The 16562-nt window shown below is 44.3% G+C and overlaps 1 protein-coding gene across 1 annotated transcript in view; it reads left to right on the top strand.

The window, feature by feature from the left end:
- Nucleotides 1-12037, top strand: part of ARHGEF18 (Rho/Rac guanine nucleotide exchange factor 18) — a 48987-nt gene extending 36950 nt beyond the window's left edge. Inside the window, exons 24-31 of the mRNA XM_030466350.1 lie at nt 627-764; nt 1781-1902; nt 2329-2385; nt 3002-3049; nt 3646-4113; nt 4771-5098; nt 6939-7061; nt 7153-12037. Coding sequence (XP_030322210.1) covers nt 627-764; nt 1781-1902; nt 2329-2385; nt 3002-3049; nt 3646-4113; nt 4771-5098; nt 6939-7061; nt 7153-7313 — 1445 coding nt within the window. The 3' untranslated portion in view covers nt 7314-12037. The remainder of the gene's footprint in view (nt 1-626; nt 765-1780; nt 1903-2328; nt 2386-3001; nt 3050-3645; nt 4114-4770; nt 5099-6938; nt 7062-7152) is intronic.
- Nucleotides 12038-16562: the final 4525 nt, after the last annotated feature.

Genomic DNA, 16562 nt, shown 5'->3' with positions numbered 1-16562 from the left:
GTAAATGCAGGGTGGGAATGTGGATGCAGGGGTGGGGATAAGCTTGTAGGATCTAAGGACAGGTCCTGGAAACCATCCTGTAATAATCATATTTTTATGTAACCCTGTTCAGACTTCCTTATTCTCAGAACCAAACTACAAGACAAGTGAAGTACCCCTGTGATTTTAGGTAGAGAACCTTCTCCCAGTTTGGATGTTTTGTTTTTAAGGCTCAACCAGTGAAGTCTTAGGATGGGTCTATTCAGATGGATAATTGTGTGCTCTAATAAAACACCAGTCCTGAAATACAGTGTTATATGAGGTTCAGATATTAAAATAGCCTATCTAAAGATAGTATATTTAGAAAGGAAACACAAACATAATTTTTATTTTGGAAATCAAAGAAAAACCAAGCACTGAAGGCTTGATAATCCTCCCTGCAATGAAGGAAGAGGTCATCTTTACAGATCCAGTAAAAACCTGTTGTGAAGAGCTAGGCAGGACTTGAAATTCATCTGTACTGCAGGAAATATGCCAAGCTCTTCCATCTTTTAGTGTACTTGGTGGTTGAATTTTTGCTTTTTAATTTGTTAGCATGCTGCATTAGTCTCATTGCTGTTTACACAGCATGTTCTCCTCTTTCCTAGCTGAAAATCTCCAGAACCTTCTCTTCACTCACTTGGGCAGTGGATCCTATCAGCCTGAAGATGGTTCTGGGTCGGGACTCCCCAGGAGGGCAGAGACCTTTGGAGGATATGACAGCAGCCCCTCAGTGTCAATGAAAAGTAAGAAAGGGACCATTGAGCATTCTTCTGAGCTGCTTGGCTTTTTACTGTGTTTCTCTGTGCAGAGAATGAGAGAAGGAGAATTAAGGGAGGCTCTGATTTGAAGAAGCTTCACCAGGCTCAGAGAGGACAATAAAAGCAAATCTGTGGTATTAGCATGTTGTATCTTTTGCTTCCAATCCCAACACTAGAGAGCAGAGTAGGGCTCTCAGTTGGAGTCATGCTAAGGGCATTGCCTTAACCTGTGCTTACCAAACACCATGATTCCACACAGAATTTTAATTTTGTTGGGAAAAAAACCATAACATCTTGAGCTCAAGACCTAGGAAATTTGAATTCAGCTTTTTATTACTGAGTCATGAAAACTTTGCCCACATTCTTTTGTGCCTGCAACTAAAGGGTTGCTGAATCTTTAGATAATAGAAATTTGGCACTGATGCTTTATCTGTTAATTAATGGAATAAGTGGAAGTACCAGATACTATTATCTCCATTTGTGCTTCATGCATTTACTAAAAAAGAAAATAGTGTTTATTTCACAGGTTGCTAATCTCTAGCATTCATTCATTCTCTTGGCAGCAGTATGTCTGTCATACTCCAGGGCTTTTTATACAGCAGGGTTTCTGTCTCCCCCTGCCTCCTTCCATGCTCCCAGTGCTGCTGCTTTGAATAGAATTTTTCTGCTAGCAAGTATTCCATGTTATGAGCAATTCTGGTAGCCACAGAGGATCATTTTCAGGCTTCCATTGTGGTTGCTTCACTTAAAATAGAGCAATGTAATTTGAACTTACTCTCCCTATTTATCTTAACCCACTCTGCCCAAATTTTTATGCTTTTTTTGAGCAGTCCTACTCTTCATTTACCTCCTCTTTCACTTAGAGACAGCATGGATGAGCCATGCAGTTGCATATTGTTGGTTCTAACCTCAAAGTCACAGGTTGCTTTTTTCTCTGCTTGCTGTGAGGTTTTGCAGGCCCTGTGCTGGTGTGAGTTCCTGATACTCCACTCTTCTTTCAGGTGGTGGTTTTAGGAAGAACAGCAGTGGTGACCAGAGACAGTGGGAATGGAGAGGCTCTGCAGTGGGTCCAGATGTTCAACCCCATGACCTCCCTTCTGATGCAGAAAAAGGACCTCAGACTGTATGTTGGGTTTCTACATGATTTAAATGCTTTTCTTCATGTTCCTCTTCATAAAAGTGGTGCAGAACAAAGCTCCCCAGAGTTCAAAGCTGTAATAGCTGGTAGGGCTAGACTGAGACAGAGTTTTGTCTGCTAAATTACTAGACTCCAGGAAGGATGTTGAGTTGATAGCTCAGCACTTGAGATGCACAATAACTTAGTTTTATGTTTGTTTGTTTGCTTGATGCTATATTGTTAGCACCATCTTTCATCTCCAGAGTTTCACACTGTTTCAGCCTGGACTCTGATTTAAGAATTTTTAATCTGTATCCTTCAGTGTAGGGAAGCAATCTCTGCTCCAGTATTCCCTCATGAGATGAACCCTTCCAGCTTGCCCTGGCAGCACTGCCAATGCCCAACAAGTGTTTGTCTATTTTTTTTTTTTAGAGTGATCTAACAAGTCTGGATGACAGCAGTGGTTTTCAGCCCACCATAGAGTCTCAGGTATGTTGGAACTCTGGGAAGTAGCCATGGGAATACATGAGAAATATTATAATAATGACAAACAAAACCAGACCAAAAATAAACCAGCCAAAACCTCAATATCCTTAATGTCTGGGAACCCACAAGCACCTTAACAGCCTGGTCCTTGTGATTCTAACCCATGAACACAAATAGAAGTCCTATTAGAAGACAAGGATGGGGTCTGGGTCTGTAGAGAGGTGTTTTGAAGAGCTGGCCAACTACTTCTGCATCTTTGCAAAGATTGGATGTGCTCAGCTCAGTGACAAAACTCTGAGTCTCCTGTGAGTGCTGCACCTGTGCAGTGATTCAGTGCTGGAGCATGGGAGGGAGTGATCCTTAAATAGTTCATGTGAAGAAAACTGCTGATGAAGGCTGCTGGTTCACATCTCTGCAAGGATTAATATACTGAAATTCATTGTGCCTGCGTGTTGTCCTCTTGGCTGGCACTGTGCTGGTGTACCCTTGGAGCTGTACTTCCATGGTGTGTGGTTTTGTAGACACACTGTGATTGTGTTCACTTTTATTTAAAAAAAAAAAAAAGCCTGACAGGGCTCTGGTCAAATGTCTGATGTCTGTTTTTCTCCCCCTTCTTCAGCTTGTCCAAAGGATACAAACTCTGTTACAGTTGCTCTTCAGTCTTCAGGTAAACCACTACTTACTCTCCCACAGGTTTTAGGCATTTAAATGGAATGAAATTCATGGAATGTGCAGGTGTGGAGAGGAGCTACCATAAAACATCCCTTAAAGCTAAAGTCAAGAGCAGAATATAAGATGTGAGACTCAAGGAAACAAACCCCGTGTCTGGTGTTTTGCAGGAAGTGTTAGATTTGTTGTTTTAAGTAATTGTTTCCTCTTTCCTACTCACTTCAGTGCGATTCAGAGCTCCTCCTGCTCTCCATCCTCATTTCTTAAAGCTGTTGTTGTTACACACTATTAGTTGTACTGCTGGTTACCTGTAGTCAGCAAGATTTTGGCTGATCCCTTTCAGAGCCATCATTTCAGGTGCAAAAACTCTTACTTTTCCCATACTTAAATATAACTTCATTCCTTAAGCACCATCTTTAGGCAGTGGCAGTCACAGTGAGCTCCTCACCCTAGAAGTGAAGTCTGTTCTTGAAGACAGATTTCTCTGTGATCTCATGAGGTTGATGCTGTTTTCTTCTGTTTACCTGGGCACTGGTTTTGAACCCAAGTGCTTTATGCTGCCCTTCTCCTTTCCCTTCCTTCTTTCCCCTCCAGGCAGTGATATCCCAGCAGGACAGCTACATTGAGATGCAAAGAGCCACCATGGCAGACCGGGAGAAGCAATACCGGCTGCAATCCACACGAGGCAACCTGCTGCTAGAGCAGGAGAAACAAAGGAACTTTGAAAAACAAAAAGAAGAACTGATGAACGTCCAGAAACTTCAGAACCAGCTGAAGCTGGAGCAGCAGCGCCTGGAAAGGGAAAGGATCCGGCAGCAGAAGGAATTTGAAAGCACTGAAGCTCGGCTGCAGGAATGGGAGGAGGAGACAAGGCAGCAGAGAGAGAAGTTGAGCCAGGACAAGGAGGAGTTGGAGAGGCAGAGGGAGGCCTATCAGCACGACCTGGAGAGGCTGAGGGAAGCACAGAGAGCAGTGGAGAAGGAGAAGGAACGTCTGGATCAGCTAAGGAAGCTGAAGAAGCAGAACACAGTGTCAGGCACTTTCTCCCCAGAAATGGGACAGGTGAGGAATTGGTTTTCCTGGAGTTTATTTCTGGTGAACCTGCTCACCTCTGAAAATTGCCCTTTTTGCACAATTAACCCATGTTTACTTGTTACTTGGCTCCTTGGACTATCAGCTGAAGTAGCTGATCGTGGCTGCTGTGAGAGACACCAGAGCTTGACAGGTCCCCAGGGCCTGTGAAATTCCAACCAGACATTTGGTAATGAGAATTTTATTTTTTTTTTAAATCAAATAGACAATAAGTCATTTTTGCTCACATCTGACTGAAGATTTTTTTAGATGCAGGCAGGTGATTGCAGAAGGTGGGCTACATTGGTAGCACTTTCTAGAGTAGATTTCTAAAAACATTTTTAGGTTTCCAAATGTGAATTTTGGGCTCTGATAAAATTGGCTCATTTGTTACTGTCAGAAAGCACTGTTTTCTCCCCATCCTCTCATCACCTAGCACAGTCTGCTCTTTCATTCCTTTGCTAGGTGCAATATTCAGCAGGCTGAGGTTCTTCTCAGAGTTCAAGGATTTACAGTCATGCTCTAGGCTTGGTTTGTTACATGTTTCATTAGAAAGTGCTTTATTTGGGGGCTGAGGTTGGTCTCTCCTTGTTTCTGAGAGGGTAAAACACCCATTTGCCTTAAAATGTTTTTTTTTTTTTCACATAGAGCCAGATGTTAAGTCATTCTGTGAGCTTCAATGGAGAAGGGCTGGAACCATCTCTCCCCATCCTGAAAAGTTCTGGCAGAGTCAGTGTCTCTGGGATGGATTACCTGGAAAGAACAGACCTGGTTCGGAGGGACAGCACCAGCCTGGAGAATCGTCCAGCCCTGGCCTTGAAGAATGAAGTGCCAATCCATCTCCTGAGTGCAACAAACCAGATCCAGAAACCAGCCTCAGTCCAGCAGCAGATTCCCACCAAGCTGGCCACTTTCACAAAAGGAAGCAAGGAGAAAGGTGGGAAGAACAAAGCATCTCATAGGACAGACAGTTCAGGTAAGGGAATTGAAATGCTTTTCTGCCAGCAGCACAGGGAGTCACAGGGCTGTAGTTTAAACCTTTGGCTACCCAGAAATGAATCTACTACAAAATCACAGAATCAGCCAGGTTGGAAAGGATCTCTGAGATCATCCACTACCACTGTGGTTCCCAGACCATGGCACTGAGTGCCACATTCAGTCTCTTTTTAAAAACCTCCAGGGATGGAGAATCCACCAGCATTCGTGTCTGTCCTTACTGCAGTTAGGAGACTCTTAAAATCCCTCAGTTACATGTGTATACTATTTAACTTGAAAATATCACCCAAAAGGACAATGTTGAAAGTGGAGCTCTGTAATCCAGCAGGCCAGGATGATGGTGAGAGTTTGAATAGAATTAAAATGTGTATAATGTACATTTTACAGGGTGTAAAATGTTCTTGCTGAGCTGTGGTGTTAAAGGAAAGGAACTTTTGCTCCTGCATGAGTGCAGTGTTTTGAGGCATTTGCACTCTCTCTTCAGAGTTGTCATGACATGGAATGCAGTGCCTTCCTTAGCACCACACAGTCATTAAAATTCAGATTGCCAGCCCAGAACAGAGGTGCTGCAGAGCTGAAAGGGGTTACTTTTATCAGAAATAGAAACAAGTGAAAATACAGTTGTCCTTCCATGGTGTAATTCTACTGCTAACTGCTAGGTGCTAAAGTAGTGATCTTTGGCAATGACAGACACAGTAAAAAACTTCTTTTTTTTTTTTTCCTACCACTTAAAATAGCTTTACTGCCAGCTTAGGAGAATGGCCTACAATTTTAAGTTACAAAATTATCTTTTTAGCTTTGTATAGTGTTCAGCCTTGGCAAGCTTACCCAGCTCTTGGACCTACACTGTTGTAGCAGACTCAGAACTGAAGCAATCTAGGAAGGGAAAAGGGGAAAAAAATCCTTTTGTAGATTTTATACATTTGTACAAACCATTGTAGAAATGGCTGTCTCTGTCATGCCTGAGGTTTAGTACAGACTTTGGTTTTGCACATAAATGAAGCCTAAAATCCTTTTACTGTGAATACCAAATGCTCATAAATGAGAAAATAAAGCTCTAATACCACATCCTCAGCTTTATTTTTTTAATAGCTCTTACATAATGATCTCTGCAGTGGAAATGCACTTAATGGTGTTTTTCTGGAATTTATATAAAAGGTAGAAAACACAAATAAGTTCTCTCATGAGCATCAGTGGGTTACATGCTTGTTATGCTCATATGTAGACCTCAGAATAAAATGGAACAAGACTTTCTGTACCAGAGGCAAAATACAGTCTATTGAATTTGGTTTCTGTGATGTGTAAGGAATGTGCACTAGGAGGAGTTCTTGGGATCCAGAGTGACCATGCCATGAATTGCTTTTATTCATGAAATTAAGGAACTGACAGGCTGGAACACCAGGCTTGGTGCAGAGTGCTGCTGAGCAGCTGTGAGACAGATGGAGAGCAGGGAGAAGCAGTTATCACACTGCTGCCTGCTAAAAGCAGTACAAAAAAAACCATTGCTGTTTGAATGCCAAGGACAAAGGCCTTTTCCTTTTCCTCTCCTGTGCTTTATAATACTAAAGTGTACAATCTGAGGTTGTCAGGGGCTGCTAGTAAATGAATTCATAGTCCTCAAGGAAAAGGAGTGAGAAAGAATTCATCATCTAAACAGAAGAGAAAATTTAAGTATCTTGAAACAGAAGTACCAGCTCTTCGTGGCGTAGCAGCTATGCAAAGGTGCCAATGCAGTGAGCCCCAGCATGAAATTTTTGTGTTAAATACATTTATGAAGTACTGCTGGCCTCTGAGACTGATGTGTAAAATATTTTCTTTAGCATCTGTTGATCAGAAGCAGCTATTCCCCCCCAGGCTTGTTGGACGAGACGAGGGGCTCCTGAGGGGCAGAAGATCAGCAAGCCCAGTCCTCCCAAGCAGCCAGACCCCTCCATTCCAGCCAGGTACATCTTAACCAACTTCCACATCCATGGAAATAACCCCAGGGTGCCTGTGCAGTCTCATAAATCCCTTTTCTCCCATGTTTTTCTCCAGAATTGTACGGCCCCACAGATGCTCAGCCAGAAGCACTTTCATCTGCCTCAGCGAACCCTTTCAAGCCCAATAACGTTCACGTTCAGCCCCTGGTCACCTCTCAGCCAAGTCTGTTAAATGTGCAAGATGATACCAGCAAAGAAGATGTGATATTCTTCTAATTATTTCCATTTAAAGAAATTAATCAGCTGACACACTGTTTGAAGAACTCAGGCCTCAGTGCTCGACCTGGCAGAGACAGGAAGTGGATGTCTTTTCATCCCTGTCCCGTTCCTACTACCAAGGACCAGACCAGGATTCCTGCTCAGCTTTGTTGGCTTCTCTGCCAAATTAAACAGATTAACAACAAATGGAAAATTTGCTCTGAAGTTCTCCAAAGATGGGAAATAAATTTGGAGCATATTAAAATGCTGCCACTTATTGTAATTTGTTCTTTTTGGAGAATGTACCCTCCTTGTGGGCACCGTCTTGGAAATGGTTATAGCTGATGTTGAACTGCCCAGATTTTTATGTTAAAAGGTTTTAGTAGTATGTAAGCCCCAAAATGGCTGCAAATTTTTCAATCTGTTTTCACAGGTGCATGGTCAGTAATGGAATATGCTAATGATATGTTGATAATTAGTTGATTAGCAAGCCAGTCTCCTTCCAGCCAGGCGTGACAGTCGGTGCGGTGCCCACTCACAGGAGCCAAATAATTATCTCTGTTCCTTTGGTGAATTCAGTGGAGCTCGTGCTCCATGGCCAGGCACAGTGGAAGAGAGAAGGCAAACTTCTTAAGAGTCTTCAGAAGTCAGGAGCTCCACCTGCTCGTGGGTGAGAAGGGTTGGACATGTGAAAATCCACAACGGTAACGAAGAGTTGGAATGAACGTTTCATGGGTTATCAGCTTGTGTTGGATCCCTGTCTCCTGGGAGGCATTGGGTGGCTCTCCATGTTGGGGAAGATCCCAAGCAAAACTCATGAGCTGGTTCAGAATGAACTGAGACTTGGATTTTGTTCTTTGCTGAAGACAAATGTGAGAAGTGTTTGGATGCAGTTATTTATTGTCTTGTGTAACCTTAAGTTTTCTGCATCTTTTGTTTGTCTCTTAACTTGTTGGGACTTAACTCTGAGTACCAGAAGATATCAAAGCTGCTGTTACTGCAGAGATTTCTCTGCAGCACTGTTAGGAATGAAGGGAATTAGAAATGTTTGGGTTTAAAAAATATAAAAAATAAAAGTAGACTTAGCTAAAGCTATGTTGGTTCAGCTGCTTTACAGCTAAACCAGCTTTGATACCTCTTGTTAAATGGGTCAGTTCTTAATCATGGAATGGTGATGACATTAATGTTCTGCTCAAAAGGCATTATTTCCCTTTGTAGTAATTTGCACAGACATTTTATTCTTTTCTATAATTTTTATCTCAGTTTCTTACTCCATACATTGCTTAGGGATGTCTATCCCAATCTGTGTTGAATGTGACCAGCCAGCTACTGTTTAGAAGGTGTTATTACAGAATTAAAGAAAGCAGTATCTGAGAGCTTGAAAACTTGGGCAAATACCTCTTAGAACATGATTGATAATGTTGGGTTTTATATCTGTAACTCTGCTTTCAAGTGATTTTTAGCACCAGGGGCTGGAATGCCTGCTCAGTTCTCCATGTAGTCACCTGGTGATGGCATCAAATGGCAATTTGTCAGTCTGCTCACATTCATGCTGCCTTCATAAGTTCCCCTTGCTTGATGAAAGTGTTAAAATGATTTCAGTACTTAAAATGCAAGAAACATTATAGATTTGCAGCAGCAAATACAGACTTTGATTTTCCAGGGGTTTTGAGTTTTCATCTTCAGACAAGAAATGGAAAAATCCAAATGCACTGCTCAGATACAGATAAGCTACAGAATCCTGATTCAGTCATAGGGACCAAGCACCCCTGGCTGGAAATCTTTGTGGATTGAAGGGTCTTTTTCTTTGTGAAGTGATTCTGGTAAAAAACTGAAGCAGTGGCACCAAGCTCAAGGAGAGAGAACCCCAAACCATCGTGCTTGTTACCAGACTGGTGACACTCCCCAGCCCCCTGACAAGTGATTGCTATAAAATTGGACACATTTCACTCTGATATCAAAGGACTGCTTGGTAAATCATCAGAATTTACCCAAATTGGATTTGCAGCAATTTTTGTGGTAACAATGTTGATGGTTAGAACCCAGTTCTACCCTCTATTAATGTTTTGCATTCCAAAAGCTAGCTTGGAATGTGGGGGAATTCTTCAAGTCAATGCAACTTCTGATCAATCCAGCAGCCCTGTAGGGCTGATATTACAGTTGGCTGAGGTGGAGGCTCCAATCATTGCTAATCCACATGTAATTTCTCTGTAAACAGCCAGTGAAGCAGGAAGAATGCACAGTATGTTCTCTCCTTCATGCTGTGGTTTGGGCCACTCCTAGGGAAAACTCTGTGGCCTCAGTGCCCTAAATTACCAGGTTTTTAGAAGTTTTAGCTTAAAGCTAAGTTGCATCAGTAGAATTAACCACCTCAGCCCAAGATGGATGTCTCTGGGTATTTTAAAAGGATTTTTGGCAAACATTTAATTTGGTGCCTGTCCTAAAGCATGGGAGAGAGTGTTCTAGGGTCTGAGGGATTTTATTTGGCTGCTTTCTTCTTCTGTGCAATGAATGAACTCAGAATAGTGACAGACAGAAAATCAGGTCTGCAGTGAGGTCTCATTTCTATTAATGTTTTAACTGTTTTAGTACTTGTCAGCAGTGCTTCAAGTAAGTTCTGACTGTTAGCAAATGGACCCAGGACTGTTATGGGCCAGGCTATTAGTTCAGCACCCCAAAAGCTCCTTGGAGTGTGGGTCTTCAATCTGTGACTTTAGAAATTACCTTTAAAATCATTCTTTGTACTCAATTCCCATGTCTAGCTCCAGCTTTCTGTTTTCTCCCTGAACAGGGATTGCATTTCCTTTCACGTGGCTCAGAACTTTCTGTTTGGGGATTCAGGTGGCCTGAGGGAAGGAAGTGATAGATTTTCTTTAGAGGAATTATGGTTTATCTCTTCAATTCTGCAAATCTGAAGCTGTGAAATTGTTACCAGATCACTCCAGTTGAGTGAGCTCGTTTTGGACTCCTGACTCCAATCTTGTACCTTTACTCTGCTTGGCAAATTAGACTGCAAAGTGTTGCTGTGTCCTGGGCTGTTGATTCTGGAGAATGGCCTTTCCACTTGACTTTTTGATTGCTTCAGATAAATTTCCTTTTAAGTGATACTTGAGGATTATATAGTTCAAAATTCTGTGCCTCCCAGGGGCCTTTTGGCTTCTTTCAGAGCTGGGGTGAGGAGGAAATTATAGCTTTCAACTGCCTCCTTCTTTGCTTTGTGTCACAGCCTTAAAATTATTGTCATGTTTGTCTTTAATATTGTGATATTGTCTTTAATATTGTGATTCTCAGGCAGAATTTGCATCTGTTAGAAGTTTGGTGCTGCTGCAGCAGCCCTGGGTGTTCAAAGGAGTGTGGGTGTTTGTGTTCTGCTTCAGTTCTTCCCTGCTGCTCCTATGGTTCTGATTTCCAATTTTAATGGTGTAAAGGATGCTTCCTCTTTCCTGCTCATTTTGTATTTCAGCCTGAAGATCCCTTTATGTCCACTAGCACTGAGCCCACCTCTCCTCTGTGTCTTGTCAATGCTTTCCTAGTTTTTCAGTGTGCTCTCTGTGGCTTGGCATTGTGGCATGGCCCTGCAGTGAGATCCCTGATCATTTCCCAGTGTGAGGCAGAAGAACTGGTATTTTACAGATGCTTGCTCAAGGTAATAGCATTTCCTGCAAAGGTAGGAGCAATTCTAAATAATTTTCAGACACTTTTTGTCTTTCAGATGATTCTGCATACGTGGAGCTTAGTGTGTGTTTGCCCTTTGCATTTACAATGGAAGTTCAAAATTAAACTAGGAAGGGATTCCAAGTATGTATTTGGTTTCACTTCTACTTTTAACTCTGCAGAATAGGAGCTGCTGAGGCTCCCTGGTGCTGCTCAGTGGAGTCCCTGTGTTTTGTGCCCCTGTGCAAGGGAATTTGGAGCATTTTGTTGTCTTCCCCAGCAGTTCTTACATTTATATGAGAAAAAAGAAAACCCAACCTTGTTGAGGCCAGGTTAGACATGTGCTATCCTTGCCTGACCTCTTGCTGAATAGGTAAAAGAAAAGCCTTTTCCCCTGCTTTCTTTCAAGGCCAGACCCAACATCTTTGTAACCACTGGCTGTTCTTTCTCATTTTCCAGCAGCATTTTACTCATCCAACCCCATGTTGTGCAAGCTCTGGTTCATACCATTTGTGCCATGTTTATAAATCAGTTTTTTATATTTTTGTACTGAAAGGAATTGGAGCACTTTAGACAAGTTGATTTCAAGTTCCATTTCTGTTTGTACCTGGCAGGAAACCTCTCATGAAAGTAGATCCTGTTGGCATAACTCTGTGCATCTCACTCAGAACTGTGAACTCTCTTGATGCTCTTTAGTCTTAGGTCTGGTTTCTAGGCCCACCTTGCACTGTAAAGATTTAATAAAAAAAGACAAAACAAAACAAAAAAACCATGGTCTGTGGTTAAATCCACCATTTGTTGGGGAAGAGTTTGGTTTTGTTTTTTGTTAGGCTGTAAACTTTGTAAATAATTCAATTACTGTTGATACTGCTGGAGCAACATCTTTGTAGTCCTTATTTTATTTGTAAAGTTGATGGTTAAATGTTAATATTCTGTTGACTTGTGCACTCTTGATTAATTGTAAACTTGATCTTAGCACACCAAATGATGATTTTTACCATGATTGCGGTGGTTTTCCACTGAAGGATTTTCAGAGCTGCAATAGGACTGAAACCAACTTCTAGCAATAAAAAAGAAAGTATTCAAAACCTGACTGCCTATAAATATATATATATATATATTATTATTTTCTATATGAAACAAAGATCTAAGCAGCAGCCACCCCTTATGTGCTTCTCATTTTCTTCCCTGGACAGAGATAACATCCCCTGAGAACCAAGTGACAGTTTTCCAAAGGAAAGGATAGAGGATGAGAGGTGTTAAGTGGAGGAGACTGATAGCTGCAGACCTTGCCAGTGAGGTGAGCACTCAGGGGGGGAAAAAATACCAGCTGGCCTCAGAATGTTTGAGCTGAAATGTCTGTCTGAGGGAGAGAGGGAACTTCACAAAGCTGGTTTTCTATGTTGGTGCCATGGTGCCAGGCTGAGGCATGCCTGGCTCTGTCCCAGACAGTATCAGTTCCCATTTGGAACAAGTATAACAAAAATAGAAACTTTCTCCCTAGTTCTTGTGCTGATTTGGCAGCTTTCCTCTCTCCCAGCACCAATCCCATAGCCTCTGGCTGGTGGAGAGCTTCCAGCTCCAGAGTCAGCAAGTTGTGTTTCCTGGTAAAATCCCTGCTTGTGGCATCCTTGGCAGGCTGGGACCTCAACTGGAGAGGAGGAGAGATGCAAAACTGGGGAGAGAGAGGGAGAACGTGGGACTCAGATCAGTGCTCCCAAAGGAAGAAGGAGGATTTTTAAGCATCAAAACCCTGCACTGGAGCCAGTGTGGAGGAAAACCCTCTGCTGGTTTTGGATGTGACTTGGGCAGTGGTCTGGGAATCACTTTGTGCAGTGATAAGGCTGGAAAGAAAATCACATTGTGGAATCCCAGACTGGTTTGGGTTGGAAGGGATCTTCCAGATTATCCAATTCCAACCCCCCCACTGTGGGCAGGGACATCTCCCACTCAACCAGGTTGCTCCAAGCATTTTTGGAAGACCCCAGATCTTTTTGGACAGGAATCAGTTGGCATTTTTTGGTCTCTGCAGTGCAGCTGACATCTGGGTCATGGCACAAACTGGAAGTCAGGTGGCAGAAACACAAGATTTTCAGTTTCTTCCACCTCTGTAAATAACCAAAACCTTCTAGGCACACATCAGCATTTAAACTACAACTTGATCTTTATGGGAGGTAAGGGAGTGATGTGTTAGTGACATTTTGGAGTGTGTGTGTTTAGCTTTTTCTCACCCTTCCTAGGAGAGAAAATCCCTTTTATCTCCTGCTCAGTTCAGAACCACAGTGGCCACAGGAGGTCACTGCCTCTGTGTGCTCCCACAGCTCCCTGTCATTGTCACCAGAGCAAGGTGAGGGACTTGGAAATGCACCCTGAGCATCAAGAAATGGAATCAAAGTGATTTCATGGAGCTGCTGTTGGAGCAGTGGGTTTAATTTTATTTTTTTTCTAATTGCACTGTACTCTCCCACAGCCATAATTGTGCATCAGAGCAGTAGGAATTGTTTCTAGAAAGAGCTTGGATGGATTCAGGGATAAGGTGCCCAGGAGGGATCCCTGGAGCAATGATTCCCCCCTTGGGAGCTGCCCAGCTGCAGCAGCCCAGAGTTCTGCAGAGGCAAGTTAAAATCTCAGGCAGAATTTGCATCTGTTAGAAGTTTGGTGCTGCTGCAGCAGCCCTGGGTGTTCAAAGGAGTGTGGGTGTTTGTGTTCTGCTTCAGTTCTTCCCGCAGCAGCAGGGCAGACATTCCTTTGGTGATGACAAAAGGCCAGGCTCATCCAGAGGGCTGAGCCCTGAGCCACCTTCTGCAGGGTTCATGGGGGTGGCGGTGCCTTCAGAGCTCTTCACTTGCTCATCCCAATCTCCCAGCAGCTCCTCCACCCTGCCCTTGTCTCTCTTTCAAATCTGGAGCTAATTAACCCGAAACCCAAACCACATTCTTGCTCTTGGGATGAATCATTCAGAGGCCATAGGCAATGACCAAGCTTTCTGCTTCAACCTTCCTCTTTCATGTGGCTGAGACAGGGCTGATGGTTCCCAGGCGTGCAGCTGAGATCCATCAGCCAGCCAGATGCTGGAGGACAAACAGGCACAAAGGATATTGGCTCAGTGGGAATGTGCTGTCTGCTGCCTTTCCCTTTCCTCAGTCCCATGACTCAAATCCGGTTTCATTTCTCAGCTCAGCCCAAGGCTCAGCAGCCCCAGGGATGTGGGGCCCATCCTTGAGTGGTGGTGGCATTGCTTCCATCTTTTGCACCCAGGGGACCTGGCAAGAGGATAAAAGCCCAAAGCCTCTTGGAGCTGGCAGTGCTGTGGGGTGCCAGGCGTGGTCCCTGGCTCAGTGACAGTGTCACAGGCACCAGAGGCTCAGGCAGAGTGGGAATTGTTTCCTTAGGAACATGAGGAACCCTCATGGAGCAGCACCCTGTAGGTGTTTCTCTCCAGAGTCAGAGCAGACCTGAGGCCAGCCCAGGCAGATTTTCAGGAGGTTTCAGACAGGTTTGGGGGTCATGTCCTTTGTTCCTTCTAAACCATCAGAAGTCAGGGACAGAATCACTCTGTGGATGGTTGGTGCCTTCTTTGCCCTGTGGGTTACATTGGCACAGATGGGGTGGCAGTACCATTCACATCTGCTTGATCTGTATCCAATCTTAGCCAGAAAAAGGGTATTTCTCAGTTGCTGCTATGTTCATTTTGTTTAATTTTTTTTTGCAGTTAACAGTAGTTGCCATCCCCAGTAGAGAAGGGAGAAGTTCTGCATGCTGCCTTGGCTGAGCTGAGCTGTAGGAACCCAGGAAAGCAAAAAAACTAGTGTAGTTCCCTTAAAATCAATGCTGGCTGTACATCTTGTGGCTAGGAGAGAGGTGGGTCAGTGGGATTCTGTATTTTTCTGACCATGGGGGGCTTGTAGGCTTTGTGTGAGAAGGAGAACATCCCATGGGAGAGTGATGACACTCTTGGAGTGGTTTGACTTGGAGCCCAGTGATGCCCCTGCTTGTGGCCTCTCCCAGATGTGCTTGTGGGCTGGGGTCTGGCTCTCCTGCAGCTGGAGGGGTGCAGATTCCTGGCTAGGAGAGTTCTGGGGTTGAGCTTCTAAATTTATTGTATTAATTCAGGGGGATTTCTATCCTGGTAACCAAATTAACCTCTAAACCCAACACACCTGCAGCCCAGTTGGCCTCAATTTTCTGGTCCCAGCATCAAAGTAGTGATCGGATCAATGCATGGAAATGTCAGACTGGGAGAACAGGTCTGCTGGGAGGGCATCAAGCATGCCAGAGGAAAAAAAAAAAGGTGTCTTGTTTTTTCCCCAGGAGTTCTCCCTACTGTGCTGGGTGGTTCCTGCCAGGAGAAGGTGGAGCTGGAAGAACTTTCTGCCAGGTGAAGGAGGCTGAAATGCAGCTCTGGGAGCCCCGGCGGAGCAGCCAAGCCCAGGTGTGCTGGAAGTGCTGGTTTTCCCTAGGAGGTGCTGAGCTGTAAGGATGGTTTGGAAGAAAGAATCAATTCCCAGCCTCTTGCAAAGGGCCTCAGCAGCTGGGCTGCTTGCTCTGCTGGCTCGGGTAACATCCCAGGAGCAGGAGGCAGAGCCCTGTGGTGCTGGGAACAACTTTGTCCCTGGTGCAGAAGGCGGATGTGGCTGGGAGCCAACCTGAAGTGCTTGGCAGCACAAAGGAAAACAGCTGCTGCTCAAGTGGCCCTGAGTGAAACCTCCACTCCTCTGGCTTGCTGAGCAAAGTCCGACCCTCAGGAATAGCAGGAGGTGTAGAAAAGGTGAAGCAGCTTCCTGCTTGCCAGCAGGGATGGAGATGTTGGAATGATCTCCCAGGGGAAGTGGTGAATTCCCTGACGCTGGAAAGTTTGAAGTCTCAGCTCCATGGGATGCTGAGACATCTCATCTAAATGAGAATAGAAGAAGGGTTGGACCAGGTGATCCTTGAGGTTCCTTCCAACCTGACATCCTTGGATTCTATTTGCCCTGCTGGCTTCTAATCCCAGCTGTGCCCTGGGCTGGGACTGTCCCTGGGCTGGGACTGTCCCTGGGCTGCAAACTCGTGTGCCTGTCTGTGTGTGTGAGGCAGAGCCCAGCTGGGAGCTGCCCCACACTCCAGCTGCTGGATGGGTGGTTGGACTTGATCTTAAAGATCTTTTCTAACTAAATGACTCTGTGATTTGATGCTGCTGGCTGTGGAGCTGCAGGCTGGGTTTGCAGGGGGGGACACAGCAAGGTGGCACAGCAAGGGCAAGCAAAAAAAAAAAACAAAAAAAGACCCAGCCTGGGGTGCTGAAAAGGGCAGAGGCATCAAAAACCAGGAGGGAAATGAAATCAGTTTATCTTCTTCAGCCACCAGCAGCAGGGCAGCTTTCTTCCTTCCAGTCTTGCCAGTTCTTGCCTATACTAGCAGCTAGGAAGGGTTGTGACATTGATTTATTTAACTCTGAATAATGGATCACACCCAAACCATGCTCCTGTGGTGAGACAGTTGGTTGCACCTTCGTGCCTGTTTCCTGTGACTGTGCTGATCCCTGTCTTGTACCTCCCACCTCTAGCAGAACTTTTCCTTCCCAACCACAGCCCCCACCATCACCTGCAGCTGGGAAGAGAAGTGGCAGCAATT

Source organism: Calypte anna, chromosome 28 (assembly GCF_003957555.1).
Source record: "Calypte anna isolate BGI_N300 chromosome 28, bCalAnn1_v1.p, whole genome shotgun sequence".
Lineage (NCBI taxonomy): Eukaryota > Metazoa > Chordata > Aves > Apodiformes > Trochilidae > Calypte > Calypte anna.
The sequence above is the reverse complement of the archived record's forward strand: the minus strand, read 5'-3'. Positions and strand labels throughout refer to the sequence as shown.